At 36.4% G+C, this 19,529-nt stretch overlaps 1 protein-coding gene across 4 annotated transcripts in view; it reads right to left on the reverse strand.

Moving 5' to 3' along the window:
* Positions 1 to 19,529, reverse strand: part of ASPH (aspartate beta-hydroxylase) — a 191,595-nt gene that overhangs the window by 147,292 nt on the left and 24,774 nt on the right. For 2 of the 4 annotated variants that reach the window (XM_069600088.1, XM_069600090.1), the window contains exons 2-3: positions 13,548 to 13,697; positions 11,288 to 11,356 (exon numbers count right to left, since the gene is read on the reverse strand). In XM_069600088.1, the coding sequence (XP_069456189.1) occupies positions 11,288 to 11,356; positions 13,548 to 13,697 (219 nt within the window). Of the gene's footprint in view, positions 1 to 11,287; positions 11,357 to 13,547; positions 13,698 to 16,874; positions 17,200 to 19,529 lie in introns of those variants that run through there. The other 2 variants (XM_069600089.1, XM_069600091.1) reach the window with 2 other exon arrangements.

Genomic DNA, 19,529 nt, shown 5'->3' on the forward strand with positions numbered 1-19,529 from the left:
AGTTTGGTTGAGATATCACCACTGTCATTCTGGAGAAAATAAAGTAATACTATATCTTACCACTGACTACATTAAAAACAGAAATGTGAATTAGCTGTTCCATGCGGCTATCTCTATCTGTCTCGTTATTTGATATACATATATAACCAAAGCCAGTGTGTGTGTCTGACTACTATCTTTCACAGACAAAGCCCAACTGTTTCCTAAACTCTATCAAGAACAGCACACCACCTTGTAATGCTGAATGCTATCCTGGACCACTCCCCAATAAAGTATATTTAGATAAAATATAAAACCCATTCTTTTAATGACAACTTTAAAATTCATGAGTATTACCCAATGTGCAAAATAAATTAGTATAAAGCACGAAAAAACACTTTGAATGATGCTACTGCCTCTCCCCCCATTTCTACACATTCTTGACTGGCAGGCCTAGATACTCCCTTACAAAGCAGAGTGGTGGGAATCGGACTATCCCCGTCAATATTATGATGTAGTCAAAACTGGTGAAAAGGCTAGAGTTAATTTGTGTCATAAATAAGCCAACACATTAAATCGACATCAGATTAGTTGATTAGAAAAGAAAATATAAGTATGTGATTTAAAGCTTTGCTTTTATATATTCCTAATTCCAAACAGAATTAAATTATCATTCATATTAATGGCTAGTGTGGACTCTCCCTGTAATACTGTGCAAAATCAACAACGTACCCTCTTTTTCTCCTTTTCTTTCTTTATGACTATAGCCAATGCACAGAGGGCAAAAAAAAAAAAAATTAACAATTTCATCAAACAATATAATTCATGATAATAATTCCCTAAAAATAATTTCTAAATACTATGGAGAAAACTGTATCAATTGGAGTCTGAAAAGAAAGCATCTTTGTACTCTTTTATTTGGATGAAAGTTGTTTTTATTGATAGAATATGTTCTAATTGAAGGCAATGATCAGACAAGCATTACAATGTGACTATGGGCAAAGAGAATGGCAAAAAAAAAAAAAGCATCATCATGTTTGCTTTTTTTTCCCTGTAAGTTTACCTTGATGGTTTTAAAATGATTATCATTAATAGCTCAGTTGACGCTTTGGGAATTCTTATACTGAAAATTAGGGGAAAAAAAACTTTTTTAAAGCAGGTCTTATATTTTTCTCTTAGAACCTGAGACAGTTGCCTAAACGTAATTAATGTTACTGTGGCAACTGCCTCAGAGACACTACCTCAGATACATTTTCCAAGTGAAATGCTATGGAAGAAGTTTAAATGCTGAGTCATGAAGCCAATGGTCGGACCTGTGGTTCCACCACAACTTTAGAAGACTGGCTCCGTTACAGAAACCCAAGTAGGCTTTCAGGGAGTTGGTCACAGAATCGGTTGACTGGGTATCATGTCATATTTAGGTCACCCCAGTCACTCCCACTGTCCCTGGTGAGACCAATGAGTCACCCCGAGCCTGCTTTGTATCTTCCTCCTGCCTGTCAAAGCATCATGATTTATTTCAAACGCCTATTACCAATGAGCTCCAGATGCCTAAGAGAAGATCCTGTGAGTTAGCCTGTCACTCTAGAACCTGAGTCTAGTCTTCGTAAAATACAAGCGAGGACGTTATACACCAAAACAGAAACCTGATGAGCGCCTACAGTACAGGGAACTCACTCAGTGCTCTGCGGGGACCTCAATGGGATGCTGACTCACACTGCTGCACGGTAGAAACTAACACAATACTGACAGCAACCATACGCCAATTAAAAAAAATACAAGATCCAGTTGCAAAACACACACAAAAATGAGGCATAACTAAAGAAACACATTTTTAAATGTGTAAGTAATATTATGGCAATAAAGTTGAAAACAAACCAAAAAACACTACACCAATTCTCTGTTTATTTTTAAATTGATGGCATAGCAATATTATCACAGACATTTCTGAAAAAAGGAAGCTACAAACCTTCCACCCATCAAGGATAAGCGAAGATCAGAACATCGGAGAATTGAAAGACTAAAAATTTAAGAAGAGATTACATCCAGAGACTAAGAGCATGAATAAAGATAAAATGCAGACTCAAATGCAAATGAGATAGCAGAAAAATCACCTGAAGACCTTTACTAGCATAGGTCAGGTCACTGTATTAACTTTAAAGTGTCAATCACTTCTCTTGAAAAAAAATATATGCCCAATAATGTTTTCACTAATTTAAGCTTTTAAAAAAAAAAAAAAATCAGTGTTTTATTATACAATGAGTAATTCCTAAAGTTCTCATCACCAGGACCAACCCCAGCAAATATTTAAAAATACCCTATGTTGGGCTCAGCTTTGAAGAGGAGTCAAAACCAGGCTAACCTCACTCCCAACTTCAAGGAGTTCAAAATTTGGTTCATATCTACTCCTGTGTGTCACACGGTTATCTCAATAAACAACCAAGGAAGAGAATTCAGTATACTGTTTGATCAATCAGCTTATGATGATAAAGTCTGCATCACTGAATTTTATAAAAAGTGTGCACATCCATAGTGATCAGAGAAATTTCCATAGCCCCAAAATGCAGAAAATGACTTGTTTCATAGAGCAGGATCTGATTTAAGATGGGGCACTGAGTGTCAGTCCCCAAAAGGTGTAACTGCAGGTGTTCAAATTCATATCTGTCTATACTTGTATCTGCTTTTGCTAATTCTCCAAAATTACAAACATCAGGACAGACAAGAAAACATTTTGTTCCATCTAGCTAACTGTAAATGAGAATAACCAGAATTCAAGCAGAGAAAAGTTTTTCTTACATGTTTGCATCCAGCTCTAAATGATAGGGAGGTAATTTCTAAAATAAAGAATCAAGTGCAAGATGAAAAAGCAGTATTGTTGATGTTCAGTTGCTTAGTCATATCTGACTCTTTTGCAACCCCATGGATTGTAGCCCAGCAGGCTCCTCTGTCCATGGGATTTCCCAGGCAAGAATACTAAAGTGGGTTGTCATTTCCTTCTCCAGGGGATCTTCCCAACCCAGGGATCAAACCCTCGTCTCTGGCAATGGCCTGAGGCAACTGGGAAGCCCGAAAAAGCAGGAATCACCCACCATTCCATCATGTCCAAGTCATCTGCAAGATACAGCAAGCTGGCAGCTGGACATCAGGGATCAGTACCCAGGAGATGCCTCTCCAACTGACTTAAACCACACCCCTCACATCCCAGGGGAAATAAGGGCTGAAAGAAACTGAAGCGCAAAAATGAAGTCCTCTGAATGCCACCTCCTTACTTTTGCACCAAATTCCACAGAATTCAGTGCCTTTTCAATTGGACAAAAAGCAGTTTCATCTGAGGAAGCGCAGCTCATAGGAGATAAGGCCATGTGAACTCAGAACACAGTCCTCAAAGTGCTTTCGGTTGTTCCAAACTGGAAATGCAGAGTAAGTATGTCCGTGCTAAGTTGCTTCAGTTGCATATGACTCTTTGCAACCCTATGGACCTTAGCCTGCCAGGATCCCCTGTCCATGGGATTCTCCAGGTAAGAATACTGGAATGGGTTGCCATTCCCTTCTCTAGTGGATCTTCCCAACCCAGGAATCGAACCAGCATCTCTTATGTCACCTGCATTGGCAGGTAGTTCTTTACCAAAAATATAGAATGTAAAATTCCTTAAGAACTACATATACTCAAACTAACAATTACATTTTTGTCTTGTTTTGTTCCTAAAGCTTAAAAGGCACAAGCTAGTAAAGGATTTCTATGATCAAACAGAAAATGACACAATAAATCCTTAGAAGATAAAGAACTATAACATATACAATAAATAAAATGTAAACAAGACCACTTTGATCAGCTTCAAAGTACTTTATACCAATTTGGCAAATATCTTTATTTTCTCACCAAAGCAAGTCGTGGGCACAAGTTGAAGGCTGTCACAGAAGTCAGGGGTTCACCAGTTACCTGGATTTTATCATCATCAGAGACTTTTCAAAGGGCTGATCAGCAGGGGTACCAAAAAAATGGCAAAGGAAACCACATCCTTATTTTTCACTTACAAAAATTCAGCATAATTAATTTCTGTACATAAAGTGTACATTAGTATTGTGACAAAAAAGCAGTCTGATGAAAAATTAATGATTCTGAATATTTTTAACACACAAATTTCATTATTTACTACTCACAAACTGATCAAACATCTTCTAGAGTTAGTAGCAATGAAGCATTAAGAAACAAGACTGCCTTAAAAAATACATCTCAGACGTTGGACTAAAGGAATTTCTCTGAGAGTGAGGCTTAAGACTCTTTTTGAATTTAAACCTAACAAACTCTGATATGTCACAGTACTCAAATTCAAAGTGAAAAAACATGATAAATAGGACAAAGACAGCATAAACTTTCAGAAAGAACATTATTAAATCCTACTTGTTTGCTTCAAAATATTAACATTCCAAAATTAGAAGCTTTTGATTGTCAGAATCATTAACAGAATGAAGCATATTCCTTGAATAATCAGGAAAAGACAAACTAGGGTTATAATCATCATTTAAGTGTTAGGAGATCATTGTCCAATGTACATGTGTGGTAAGTCTCACAGTTCTGACTCTTTTCAACCCCACGGACTGTAGCCTACCAGGTTCCTCTGTCCATGGGATTCTCCAGGCAAGAATACTGGAGTGGGTTGCCATTTCCTTCTCCAGAGGATCTTCCCAACTCAGGGATCAAACAAACATCTCTTCTGTCTCCTGAATTGGCAGGTGGGTTACTTACTATTAGCGCCACCTGGGAAGGCCCCAATGTACAACACATGTATCTGTTTCCAAAAGGAGTTATGAATAATGCTTTTAAAAGTAAGATTAGCAAACTAGACAGTTTCCCCCAAAACATGTAAATATTAAGTCAAGGAGAAGTTGATAGGTTCTAGGGTTCTGATTTGAAATTTTACTTTCAGGCTCTTATTTTGACAGCCTGCAAGAGAGACTTCTAAAAAAGAAACTAAGTTGGTTATATTCCCTTCTGAAAAAAATGGTGAATAATCTACTTTCTGAAAGCAACTTGATTAAAAGGGAAAAAATAAGAATAAGTATTTGAAAAGTAGAAATTAAGTTAAATAAAATGTTAAAAAACACAAATATTTTCCAGTGTTAAGCTCTATAAAGAACCAAAGCCAAGCTAAGTTTCACAGAGGCTCAAAAAGATGCAAAAACATGAATCACCACTCTCAAAAAGGGAAAAGAAACCAGGAGTCTTGGGTTTTATTGCTCTTAAGCTGTAAGAGCTTTATTTGAGGTGGGAAATGAATGAAATCTCATTTTAAGAAATGCATGTTATCTATGTCTAATAATACCATTGCTCTTGCTATCACTGACGCAAACGCATTTTAAATGAATTAATTCAAAGGTGTTTTTAAGGTTTTCTAATGGCAAAAATAGATTTAAAAAAAAAATTTACCACTTCAATGAATTTAATTTTAAAAACCATATTATACCTAAGCCAAAGTTGATGGCCAATTAATAAGGTAATATAGGAAAAAATGGAAAAAGACCGTAATTTAGGATGAATAATTTTAATATGTACAACATTATTTAAGATACATATTCACATTTTCCTTCCTGTGTAATAAGCCTCCTTTAAGAAAAATACAAATTACTTTCTCTGGATGTATATTTGGAAATGAAATTAAAAATAAATTTTGCTTTCATAGAGAGAAAGATTCAGACACACTACTATCTGAATACAGCAATTGAACTACTCTAAGGCAACAACATGGGTTATTTTCAAAGCACCATGAATACAGAATTTGACACTGAAATCTGTTATTAATCCATCTGACAAATCAACCTAAACAAATTACAACAAAAAATATCAGCTTTTTAAAGAGCCATAATTTTACACATCAATCAAGTTAAGGATCAACAGAGAAGCATTGAAGGCATGAATCATGCTAGCAATATTTTTATAATCAATTCCACTGTAATCATCTTAATGAATAGCATGTTAGAAAGACAGGCAGCAAGGGTTAATCACAAAACAATCTATTAAGTTTCTGAATTTAGTTCAGTGAGCACATGAGTTGAAACAAAACAATACAGAAACCAATTATACTACCAAGAACATCATTCTCAGCACTTTGTGAACCACTAGGAGGAATGCTGCTTTCCTCAAGTGGGAAAGTCAAGCAAGGGACTAGTTAGGCGCTATACTGGGGGAAAGATCACATGGTTGCCTTGTATTGTCCCATCAAGCTGCCCCACTGCATGTTAAGCCCTGGGTGAGCGAAGGAAAGAAAGAAAAAGGAGACTGCTTCGGGGGTTCATAAGCCAGTGACTTTAGCCCCTGCATCAAAGTTATTGGTTATGTAAATCCAAGATGACGCAAGTCTTGCCCTGAACCCCTTCATTCTGTGACGTCCCATCAACACCATCTGCGGTCTCACTTTCTTCTTCTTCTTCTTCTAGCATTTCAAAAGGAGTCATTATATCATAGAGAAATGAGAGGAAACCATAAAACCAATCTGAACTTTCCTCTGCTAAAATATTAAGGACTTCCTCAAGAGAATCAATATTTTCATTACTGCCATCTTTGGTCAGGCCTACATAAGGATAAAGGAAGAGAGAAAGAGAAAATGAGAGCAGTTAAGTGGAAAAAAGAAGTGTTGGAAGAGTGATCTCAAAAAAGGATGTGCATCATGGTCAAGGACATTTACAGAAAAGACATTTTGGAAAATAAAGAAATGGGCTAAGATGCACATCTTACAATCAACTCTCAATCATACGGACTAAAGGAAAGGCGGCTCGATCAATCTTCAGCCAGTCCCTCACTGGGTTTCTCATCAGAGAATTGAGAACCCCAAAAATACAAAATCGCAGCAGCCAAAACTGACTCACCCACTTCAATGGGAAAAGTGAGTAAAAGTAATATGAGGATAAAAAGACACTTCTAACAAGCCCCACCTCTCCTCATTTAGCACCCAGATATTATCGAGAGTTGATTATACAAATATTTACATACATCAATAAATATTTACATACACCAATAAATATTCACTGAAAATAGAAACATTTGTTTCATCAATTTTTTTTCCTTTTAGGAGCTGGAGTTAATTTAGGAAACTCTGGAATTAACATGATTAGCAGGCTTACTGTTCAGCTTCCATAAATGGGTACCAGTGTGCTCCAATTCTACCAGATAATCAACTTAAATTTTAACACTGTAAAATGTCAGCTTCATTATGCTGTGATTACTTGACTCATGGTCCTATAATTCTGACAATTAAGAGTCAGCCAGAATTAATAACGATTCATTCAGCCTACCAGTATGAAACGTGATCATCACCTGCACTGGGAACATTCCAGAGTTCTCTACTTATCAGCTCCTGAAATTAGCTTCTACTGCAAAGATCCCTGATACCTGTTATTTTCAAGTCTTGGCCCCCATCAGACCCCCATGATGGAAAGAAAGCAATAAATATATTGTTTTTATCATTTGCTGTCTTCCTGTGAAGAACTGGCTTTGAGTATGACTAGCCTCTTGCTTCCAGCAGGTCTCAAAGTCCACAAACACTGTCAATTTCTATAATTTTGACAGGGTGGAAAAAAAAAAATCAGGCTGGAGGGTTCTGGCTGTAAGAAATGTGAGCATCCATGATTGTAGAGCTTTACAGGTTAGAACCACCTAATTCAGTATTCCTGGCTTTGGCAATACAAAATCTGTCCACAAAGCATAACTACCGGCAGGTAAGAGATAATAATAAGACAACTAGTCTAATATTAAAGGTTATAGTGAACTTTCCCTGTATTAGTCCACAGAAGAACTACACTGCACCATTCTTCATGTATCTGGGGTGGGGTGGGGGACACAAACTACAGTTGGTATTTAAATAACTTTTTGATCAACCCAGAATGTCTCTTCACTGAATTGAAGAGTTAACTAAAGCTATGAACAGAGATGTCTTCCCACTCAAGACTGGATGGAAATATCATTGTTTCTTCTTGTTCAAAAAGAAGCTACACATAGAAGCTGTATATTTAGAATAAATGGGCATCCCGTGTGGCTCAGGTGGAAAGAGTCTGCCTGCAATGCAGGAGACCTGGATTCAATCCCTGGGCCAGGAAGATACCCTGGAGAAGGAAATGGCAACCCATTCTAATATTCTTGTCTGGAAAATCCCATGGACGGGGGAACCTGGCAGGTTATAGTCCATGGAGTCGCAAAGAGTCAGACACAACTGAGCGACTAACACATATTTAGAATAAATATATTTCTTGTTCTCCATTTTCCAGCATAAGTAATTTCAAGTATTAAATATAAAATATAAAACTTTACAACCCCTCAGTATGACAGGCTGAAGTACACAACAAATGGGCAGAAACATTTAAAAAAAACTAATTACCCAACTCTGCAACCTTTCTGTGGTTCTTAAGACGAAAGAACTAGTCCTAAGAGAAGAACAAAATATGTTCTGGGTACACAATTCTTTGTATCTAAGAGGAGGCCTGAACCACGGAGCAGGGTGTGAGTGCCTCTGACTGGGCAACAGCCAGCCTTCCCTTCTGCACACTCATGCACCTGTCAATCTACAAATACTTGTCAAGGCGCTATGAGTTACCTTCCCTTTTGTTCTCTAGCCAAACCTGATGCCAGCTGAGTACCAGTCGCGGACAAAAGGATAACCATGTGTCATGTTACTCTAAGAAAACATTACTCCTGAAGCAATGTTACTCAAAGAAAATGTTACTCAGTATTTATTCCTCTTTCCTATTGATTTCACTTGGGAAACATATTTTCAAAGAATATATTTTTGGACAGTATAACTTTCAATTATCCAAACCTAAATCAAAGACATTTATTTTAGATAATGTGGCCACAAAACTAGGAAGCCATATAAACAAGACGAGGCTTAGAACATTTTCAAAGTATACCATAAGGGCCATGGCCAGAAATAAATAATAAAATGAATGATAGCTATTGATCTTGATATACTCACGTATTTCATTTTCTCTTTATATTTTAAAAGAAAAGCCAAACTTTGAAATGTGAAAGAAATGTAAATATGAATGTATACATATCCTGAAATGGATCAAATTTAGATACATGCAAATTTAAGACTCCAGGAAGAAATACTAATGAAATAAATGCCAAACCTATGGAAGTTCAGCATAACTAGGATTATTATCACACCTGCCCTGCCAAACTCTCACCTAATCTTTGACTTCCTCCTTTCATCCCTCTTGGGCATTCCCTCTGCCTTAATCCAAAGCTGTTATACTAGAGCTTCAGCTTCTCCAAGGAGAGCATATCCCAAGGTCTAGCTCTTTCTGGGGTACACAATCTGCTCCCCCATAATCTCTCCCTGACCATACAGAGCCCAGCAGCACCTGAGCCCCCCAAAATTCACCTGGTTCTTGAAATCACCCTCCAGTAACAGAGGCACAACTCAGCGACAACAACCTCACAACGTAGAAAAGAACTTTAGTCATAAAATTCAATTCCCATCAAGGTTGTAGATTCATGCAGAGAATCTAAATGCTATAGAATAAGGTTAGAGGACAAACAGTTCACATTCGTTTCCTTCATCTTTACCAAAGCCACAATCCAACTGCGAATTAGTACACATAATACAGTAAAATAGTGTGTCATAGCCTTTTTGCATGTAATGGTCAAATTACCAAATGAACCTTCACGTTCACCAACTGGGTTCTACTCCCAGTATATGATTCTTATAAAAAGATCAGGTTACCATTTGCCCATTCCACATACGTGGCTACCCACAAATGAGAATGTTCTAAATTACAGTTAAACTCTTAATGGCTGCTTAAAAATACCAAGGGGAAAAAATTTTTGAAATCTAAAATTCTAAAAATCAACTTATTAATGTGAATTTGAAGTAGAAATAAATATGTGCTATAGAAGATATATCATTTTAATTTTTAATAGTTGGTGTTTCCTAATAGACCAGATAGCTGATTTTAAGCACCTTAAAAAAAAATAAAAACAAAAAAACAACCAAATGTAGTAGGTAATATTATTTCTAAAACAAGGAAACTTGGCCCATATGAAGCTATTTTTAAAATAAAAAGCCCTGCTATTCAGAATTTGTCATTTACAGAAAAGTAATAAAATAGAGTAATTAACCACTTAAAGGCAAGCAAATCAGCATTGTTCTAAGTTTTATATGATTTTCTTTCTTTCACATGCCAAGGATTATAGTCTTCTGAGGACTTCCTGTATTTATAGAAACCCAAATTTAGATATTTAGTGACAAAATTATATAGAAAATTCTATTTTGGTTAAGACAGGAAAAGAAATTTCATGGGTACTGAAAGCTTTCACTGTTAAGTAGCAAATATAATTCTCACTGAGCAGTAACAAATTAACAAAGTCAAAATTAAAAAACTTTTATTATATTTCATTAGTTACAGATGTAGTACCTCCCATTTTTTCATATCCATAAAATATACACAAAATTGTGCAAGAATTTCTTTATGTTATTATTCTATGAAGCTTATTATGCAATACCTTACCATATTTGCTATTTTTCTAAAGACTTGAGTGTAAAGTGTTTTGGTACACACTATGCTATATATTAAACAAAGGAAAATATGCTGTTTAACAAGCAGAAATACATATCTCATCAGGCAAGATTATATAAAATTTGTATATTAAAATTAGCATCATCTTTTATAGCATAACTGCATGTTAAAATAAATGAAAAAATATCACCTCTTTATCACAAAAAACATCTCAATGATGAAGACAGGTATTTCTGGTGATAAAAAAGAAGGGTCAAGGCTTAAAAAAAAACAAAACAAAACAAGAAATCTGGCCAAAGACTACTAGCTTATATTTTAATGTTACCTTCCAAACCTTCATAGGACATTTTGAGACGTTTACTACCACTACTTTATTTCAAAATGAATTCATGTAAGCTTTTAGAAATTCACACTTTCAAATGGACATGAAATATGTCAAATGATGCTAAAGAATGGCTGTAATTACCGTATCTGAAAACAGACTAGGACATTAAATTTTCAAATGCTACATTCAAAACATAAAATGCTTTAAATCTAAAAACACATATAAAATGATATTACCAATTAAGAACATCTGTGCAGGAGCTGTATACTTATCTATTTGTAAAAGTAACTTGAAATGTGAGAGTTTAGGGAAAAATAATTAAGCTATTCATTTCATCCTAACAAGAATATATACTGTGGGAAAATATCTTCCATAAATTGTAAATGATTGACACAGACATTATTAAAACTTAAATATTATTTTGCTTCCAATATTTTAGCACCACTAACTTAAAAAAAAAAAATGTGTACTTGCCTAATAAAACTTTGGCATCATCCACATCAAAATCTCCATCACCATCAGCATCATAGATTCCAAGTTTCCCTATAAGAGGAGAAGCAGAGAAGGATATGGGAACAAAAGGAAAACCAAATTTAATAAGGTGTTACTACTTCTTACAGTCCTGCATATTAGTTATTAATGCTACCAAGCAAGGCAACTCTTTGCTCCTTTCATTACAAAAAGCTATGCTAAATGATAATCTCACTTAAAATGAAGACAGTTCACTTAGAGATAAGGAAACATTCACCTAACAAATATAAGAAATATAATTGAGATAGTATTTTCTTTCAGGGCTTAACAATACCCTGATATTTAATCATTTCAGAATAATATTTTTAAATTTTATTGCTAAAAATATTTTTGGATAAAATTTTTAACATATGTAAGGAACAATATGGATCCACTTCTAACAGTTACATGAAATTTAATGTTTCTATAATATAGAAGTTCCTCATATTATCAGTCTTCAAAACTAAATACCCACAGAGTCTCAAAGACTATATACAATTCACATCAAGTACAAGTACTAAAAATAAAAGGATAGATTATATTTTATAATAAGGACTTATGACAAGCATCATGAATCAACTTTTAAAAAAGACTGTTCTGGAAATAAAGTATGTAAAACAGGCCTTTTGAAATTACAAAGGAACACTTACAGTTATCTTACTTAAAAACATAATTAGCACCAGTCACCTACTACTAAGGAAAAACAAAAAGAAAAGACTTAAAACAGACAAGCTGAAAAGCCAGTATTAGCAGAGACTTACTCCTTCAAAAACACTAAGTATGACTTTTAAGGCATAATAAAGTTCTATCATCTCAGAGCACTGTTATGTTCAGCATTTCAAATGTGAGTCAAACACATTCAATTTCCAGAAACATCCAAAAATCGACATGACTTATAATTCATCACTGGACAATGGATATGAAGAGGTATATTAATTTCACATTTTTAAACAATATTTTAAACCACATTCACAAATACAGTATCAGTACTAAAACACTAGTTGGCAACACTGCCACCACTTCTTATTAAAAAGTAAATTAAAACACTGCATAACAGCACGAAGAACTTTGGAAGTCGAATAGGTATGACCAACCTGGACCCTCCCAGAACCCTTGTCCTACTTAGGAAAACATTTAACTTGCTATGTAGAAGTCTAGTTTACAAAGCACACATATATGGAAAATGATAATAGTAAGAAAGATAAGGAAGTTATCATTTCTATACCTAAGAAAATATAAATGAAAAGCACTGGTCTGCAGTTGAGGCTACATACAGTACCGTTCAAATAACATTAAAAAAAAACAGAAACTGTACTTTCTGAGAAATTTAGAAGGGAAAATTGGTCTTATCACTTACATTCTGTAATGCAGGTGATAACTAAAATAGTAGCCTGAAGGTGCAGTTTTAGAGACTAACGCAAGCAGACTTAAAACTCGTCTCCAAGAGCCTACCTTGAAGCACCTCTGACAAGTTATAACGGAAGTCCTTTGCCTTGGCTGCAGGCGTGTAAAAACACAAAATTGTTACTTGCGCTTAAATATTCTGAAATTAACAATGATGACAGCACACAAATACAAAATCAGTGAACTCTACATTTTTACATGTTTACAATGTTGAATTTTAGGTCAGGTGAATTTTACCTCAATTACAAAAAAAGTGTACCAAAAGAATCATGAAAGTAAAAAAAAAAAAGTCATGAAAAACTGCAGTGATTATGGGGAGAGAAAGGGGAAAAGGAGAAAGAAGGAAGACAGTTATCAAAAGTAACATGACAACTTCCTCCAAACGGTGTACAGGGAGGGTACACCTATACACGAACTCACACACACACTTGTCCTCCCACAATTTCAATGAGGACACAGAAGGGTATGCTTTGAAATGTTTTCTTTAGGTCAGGGTCTTGCTAGCTGTGTTTATGATCCATTCATGGGTCCTTGAATAAATTCAAGTGGCTCATGATCTATTTTAAAAATTCATAATAGAACAAAATGGAATAGAAATGACAGACTATTGCATGTCATGGAAGTGTGTACTGTTTGATACAATTTTTCTGTGCAAACAATGTAAGTCTATTTTTATTTCAACAGATCATGTTCAAAGAAGTTGAAGCCATCACTCCAAGCTAACCCTGCTAATGTCCCCTTTTCTTCCTTCCCTACTGAGAACCACTGGAAGGCTACAGAAATTAACAGTACTAATAAGAAACAACATGAAGACCCTTACCTAACACTTCTTCATAATCAACAAGATCAAACCAGACCACAGCTACTGATGTCCAGACTCCGAGCAGTGCGATGACCATAAACCACGTGAAAAATGAACTTCCAGAAAGTCCTCCTTTCCTCCCGTTCTTGAGTCCTCCCTGCTTTGTCTCTGTTAAAAAATAAAAGAGGGAAAATGTCATTATATAAGAAGAAAAAGCTTTATTGAACCTCTTTTCACTGAAATATTTCTCCAGGAACTTGATAGTACTTACAAAGCTAACTCACTTCAAAGTTAGTTGCCACTTAAATTCTTAAATCATGTTACACAAAGATTTTGAAAATGGAAAAGACTTATGGTTTGACACAAAACCACATACCTAAGATGCTCATGTTGAAGTAATGAAAGAGATAAACTACTAATGACTATTTTTAAAATAAAAATTGAAAAATTGATATGTGTGTTCCAAGTTCTGTATCCAAACAACCTAAATAGAACCTCCTTCAAAAAGTTGAGTCCATTAACAGCTTAATAAGATCACAGACGTAGCCAAAGCCTTTTTTCCTGCTCCATTTGGTTTCTGTAGAATCTGGAAAACTCTAACTGCCATAGAAAAAGCTTTCCCCAAAATGCTCCATATTCTTAGGCAAAGAGACACAGAAGGAAGGAAACTATTTATAGGAAATAGAGGTCAGGGAAGAAGAGAAGCCAAGTGGTACAGTTCAGCGCTCCTTCTACATAGGATGCACTGGGACCCACAGACACAGGGGAAGGTTTTCAAATAGGTCTGGATGCAGAAACACCTTTGTAAGGTCCTGTTCACCAGAACTGCCATGCATCACATTTGATACACTTAATATACTTTATGTTGTTCAGTCCCTAAGTTTCGTCCAACTGTTTGCAACCCCATGAACTCTAGCCCACCAGGCCCCTCTGTCCATGGCATTTCCCCGGTAAGAATACTGGAGTGGGTTGTCATTTCCTTCGCCAATATTCATTTTAGAGGATTCTAACAACTTCAATCAAGTTTTCTGACTTACAGGGTTGGAGGGCGGGGGTTAAAACAGGAGCTTGAGATGAACACACACACACTACTATAAACAGGATAAATAACCAAAAAGGACCTCCTGTATAGCACAGGGGACTCTACTCAATATTCTGTGATAAACTGTATGAGAAAAGAACCTAAAAAAGAATGAATGTGTGTATATGCATAATTGATTCACTCTGCTGTATACCTGAAACACAACATTGTTTGTGTTTCACAACACAAATCAACCAAACTCCAATAAAATTTAAAAAAAAGTTTCCTAACTAATTGAACAAAATTAAATAGACATTAAAGACAGCCTAACCCAAAGGAGTTAAAGCAATAATGTGCTGATGGAAGAAAGTGCCTAGAAAATACTTGAATATAGCAACAGTAGACATAAGAACTTGAAAAGAATGGCAGGAAGCCATTTATGACTGATGCTCATTGGTGACCAGACCTTAACTATAAAACTTATAGTCCTTAACTATTAAAATAATCTTTTAGTACAAAGTAATAATGACATTCAAATTAATTCTGCCATTAAACCATTGTTTCAAACTGTTTAACAGTGCAAAAAATGTATAACAAATTTTGGAAAGATTTTTATTCAATTTTTTTTTAATAAAATGGATTTATCGCTTAAAAGGTACAGATCAAAGAAAGGGTAAATGTTACTTAGCTAGGACATGAAATGATTAGCATTATTTTATCCATCCCTTCATAACATCAAATAAATGAGATATTACTCCAGTAGCATCAATCTCTTTGCTGTTATTATTTACTAATTCCATGAAGGAACAAAACAGTAAATTATAGAAAGGTGTCTTTTCTGAACCATCGTTTTAGTGGAACTTTTAAACTGACACCAAATAACACATTCTTGATATGTCACTTTGTAAATATGGTGTGCTTAGTCCCAAAGGGCAGATCAGTTTCTGTCCAACCAAACTAAAAAAACCATAGTAAGATAAACCCTTCTAGAGAGTTTAAAACTCCCCAAGCATATCTGAAACTAGTACCCTGTTCCAAACATATTCTGGAAAAACATCCAGTAGCTTGTTCTTCTTTTCTTAGATTAATGAAGATAGGGCTAGAGACAATCAGAAATTTGATTAAGGAAAGGCAAAACAGAAGATGTACCCCAGCATCTGGTCAATTACGTGACCGGAACTGTAACTAAGTGAATTACAAATCAACCATTTAATGAGCTTTGGTAAGCATTATTTTAGGGATTTCATATCTATACTCCAAGACTGTATACACATTTAAAGTTTTACAAAACCATAAAAGCAATTCATCAAACTGATTACTTTTTTGCATTACAGAATATCATCCCCTTGGAGCCAAGAACTGTTATAAAAGTGGGTCAGAAGTAACAGCTGACTTTGCTTCACTTTGTGGATTAAGCAATCCATGGAGAAGGGGAGAAGTGCCTTAAAAAAGAACTAAAAATCAGAAACAGATCTCATATTCTTCTTTAACAGGATGGTCAAGTGATACATTTTCACCATTTATTTAAAACAGTGTTCAAAGCAGAGAGACTCATATTCTCCACACTAATAATAGAACACTTCCAGTGACTGCTTAGGTAGCTGAGAGCTGGAAGCAGTTTCAACATGTCTATTTTATGTTCCTTAAACACATTTTTGACATAATAAGCCAATACAACTTGCCTTCCATTAAAAAGAATATCTTAATTCACAAAGAAAAGCAAAAACAAAAACATACGAAAATGTAAATCAACACACCATTAAAGAACAGTTGAAGGTTAATGATTCAATTTGAAAAAAGCAAAATAAAATCCCAAAGTCCTTTCTTTGCCTTTATTGTCTGCTTCACAAAAATTAGGTCCATTTCCACACATAAGGCTCTGCTCCAGCCAACTAAGTATGTTCATTAACACAAGACAGGAATCATAAAGCCCTTAAATTCCCTAAAATTTCCCAAAATTTTACACGAAACCTAAATGCACACAATTCTTTTAAATCACTGTAATTAAATTCTAAGACCAAGACAACCCACTTGTTCATTTATCTGAAGTTTGTAAAATGTTGTCTCTGTATTACAATACAATAAAAGATATTCTAGGTTAAGACTCTAAAACTTAACATTGATATTAAAGACAGATTGGCCCATGAAAAATTAAACTACTTGAAACACTGAGAGCTCCAGGAGTTTGAAATGGAAAGCATAGAAGATGCAGTCAAGCACTTAGCCAAAAATATCTGAACAGCACACAACTGAAAAATCAAGCTGAAAACTGCCGTCTAGTTTCCAAACCACTTTTAACCCAAAGAAAAAAAATATAGCTTTACCTTCTGCCATTTTGATTTCTTCAATCCATGAATAATATATATGGAAGGAAAAGAAAAACCAAAGCCCTGTGAGCAGGTATCAGGCACGACACAGGCCCTTTGCTTCTGGCACTGTGGACAGGCCAGCAGTTCCTTGGGCAAGGCCTCTAGAGCTGAAATTGGACCTGACTGCAAACTCTGCTCACCAGTTATTTTTAGAGGCCTCTTTCTCAGGGCCAAATACTGCTAATCACTTAGGCTGAAATGCTCTGCTAAGAGTACAACAGCCTTTCTCCCACTTCTGGGATCCCTTTTGGGTAGATCCTATGCCCCAACTCCAAAACCTAAAAAAAAAAAAAAAAAAAAAAAAACCAAGCATGCTTAAAAAAAAAAAAAAAAAGGAACAAATGTGCTGCCAGTTTGGGTTTTCTGGAATCAGTCTTAAGTCCTTTTAGCCAAATACCAAATCATTCAAAACTGAAATAAGTCTTGCTATAAAATGCGGCCCCATGCCCAGCAACAGCTTGAACTGACCCTTGGGAATCTAATCCAATGCCTATGTGAAAAGTCCATTATTTAGTTTGTCCTAATGAAACAGAGCCCTAAAAGGTAAGAAATGAATCAATGCTCTAGAATTCTGAATCACAAACAATACCTTCCCAAGACTAATTCCACCAATAGCAAAAGTAAAGTGACAATAAAAAATTGTTTCCTAGAGAATAGGGAGAGAGAGCTGGGGAGGAAGACATGGTGGGCAGGGGGAGTAGCCAGGGAAAGAAGGAACTCTTCAGCAGTAAGAGAATCATCTAGGAAACACTAGATAAATCATCTCAGGAAACTGAAAAGAGATTGCATAACTGTATTCTGATTTTTTTTCAACTTCTCCCTACCCCCCTCTCCAAATATTCTCTTCTGGGAAATAAAACCAGCCCAATTTATTCACTGATTTAAGATTTGTTATTGTCTTTCAGTTGCTAAGTCATGTCTGTGACCCCACGGACTGCAGCACACCAGCCTTCTCTGTTCTCCACTGTCTCCTGGAGTTTGCTCAAATCCATGTGCTAGTGGAAAAGAACCCACCTGCCAGTGCAGGAGACACTAGAGATATGGGTTTGATCCCTGAGTCAGGAAGAACCCCTGGAGGAGGGCACGGCAATCCACTCCAGTATTCTTGCCTGGAAAACCCCATGGACAGAGGAGCCAGGTGGACTATGGTCCATAGGGTCTCAGAGTTGGACACGACTGAAGCAACTTAGCAGGCAAGCACGCACATGTCCACTGAGTCCGTCATGCTATCCAACCACCTCATCCTCTGCCACCCCCTTGTATTGCCTTCAATCTTTCCCAGTTTAGCAGCTCACAGATTTCATCAGAGCTCTGATCAATACACTAAATTAATTTAGCACATACTGTATCTAGAGCGAGGAAGCAACCTTTCAAAGTTGTTTATGAGTCTTGAATTTTTTCAGTCAAACTGAATACTTCACACACAAATGAAACAGATCAATGTCCTGAAAAGGACTCAGCACCTATGATGCCAATATTCAACGGCCCAGAGCCTGGACAGAGTGAACAGAGCAGCAGAGACACCTAAGCAAAATTGACCAGGGTCTTAGGTGCCCTGACCAAGAGCCATTCCTCCCTTCAAGGATCTGTCCTGCTGAAGTCAGTGCTGACTAAAATGTTCAATGATAAAGAATCATCTGTTGATAGGGGTTTAAGATAGATCACCAACCATCATACAGATTTCCTAGACAAATATTTCAGAAGCTTCTTTTGTTGTTTTCAGAGAGGAAGTGAGAGTGACTGGAGGCCCTTCTTGGGAACACTGGAAACGAAGCCATCACACTTACATGTGCATAGCCCATTTCAGACTCAAGAGACCTCAATTCAATTCAAGTTTCAAAACCTTTGATTTGAGGGTAGTCATCAAACATCTGGGCCTCCATTTCCTTGCCTATTAAAAGTGTCTTGGAGAATTTCTGTTTTGTAAGTTTACTAGTATCTTTTTCTAGATTCCACATATAACAGATGTCATACGCTATTTCTCCTCCTCTATCTGATTTACTTCACTCAGTACGACACTCTCTAGGTCCACCTATGAAGATGCAAATGAATGAACTTAATGAGGCCAGGAGAAGGGATAGTTAGAGACTTTGGAATGGACATGTACACACTGCTGTATTTAAAATGGATAACCAACAAGGACCTACTGAATGGCACAGGGAACTCTGCTCAACGTCATGTGGCAGCCTGGATGGGAGCGGAGTTTGGGCGAGAATGGATACATGCGCATGCATGGCTGAGTCCCTGAGTTGTTCATCTGAAACTACCACAACACTGTTATTCGGTGATCCCCCAATACAAACTGAAAAGTTTAAAGTTCAGGGGGAAGAAAAGTATCCTGGCACAAAGGAGCCTGCAAGTATCTGCTGAAGTCATGCGTACGGCACGGTGTGACTGGAGGCATCTAGACTCATGCACAAGTCTGCTCAGCCCCAGTTTACAGCTCTTTTCATGGCCCTGGCCTGCCACCAAGCCTGCAGAGGCTGCGAGGGCTTCCTCTCCCTTTATGGGCCTGGGCAAGGCCCTAATTCCAGGTCTGGGGCCAAACGTTAAACCGAGACAAGAATCACAGCTACTAAGTGTGGGTACGCCTCACCCCTGAGGATCCTT

This window comes from Ovis canadensis, chromosome 9 (assembly GCF_042477335.2).
Source record: "Ovis canadensis isolate MfBH-ARS-UI-01 breed Bighorn chromosome 9, ARS-UI_OviCan_v2, whole genome shotgun sequence".
Lineage (NCBI taxonomy): Eukaryota > Metazoa > Chordata > Mammalia > Artiodactyla > Bovidae > Ovis > Ovis canadensis.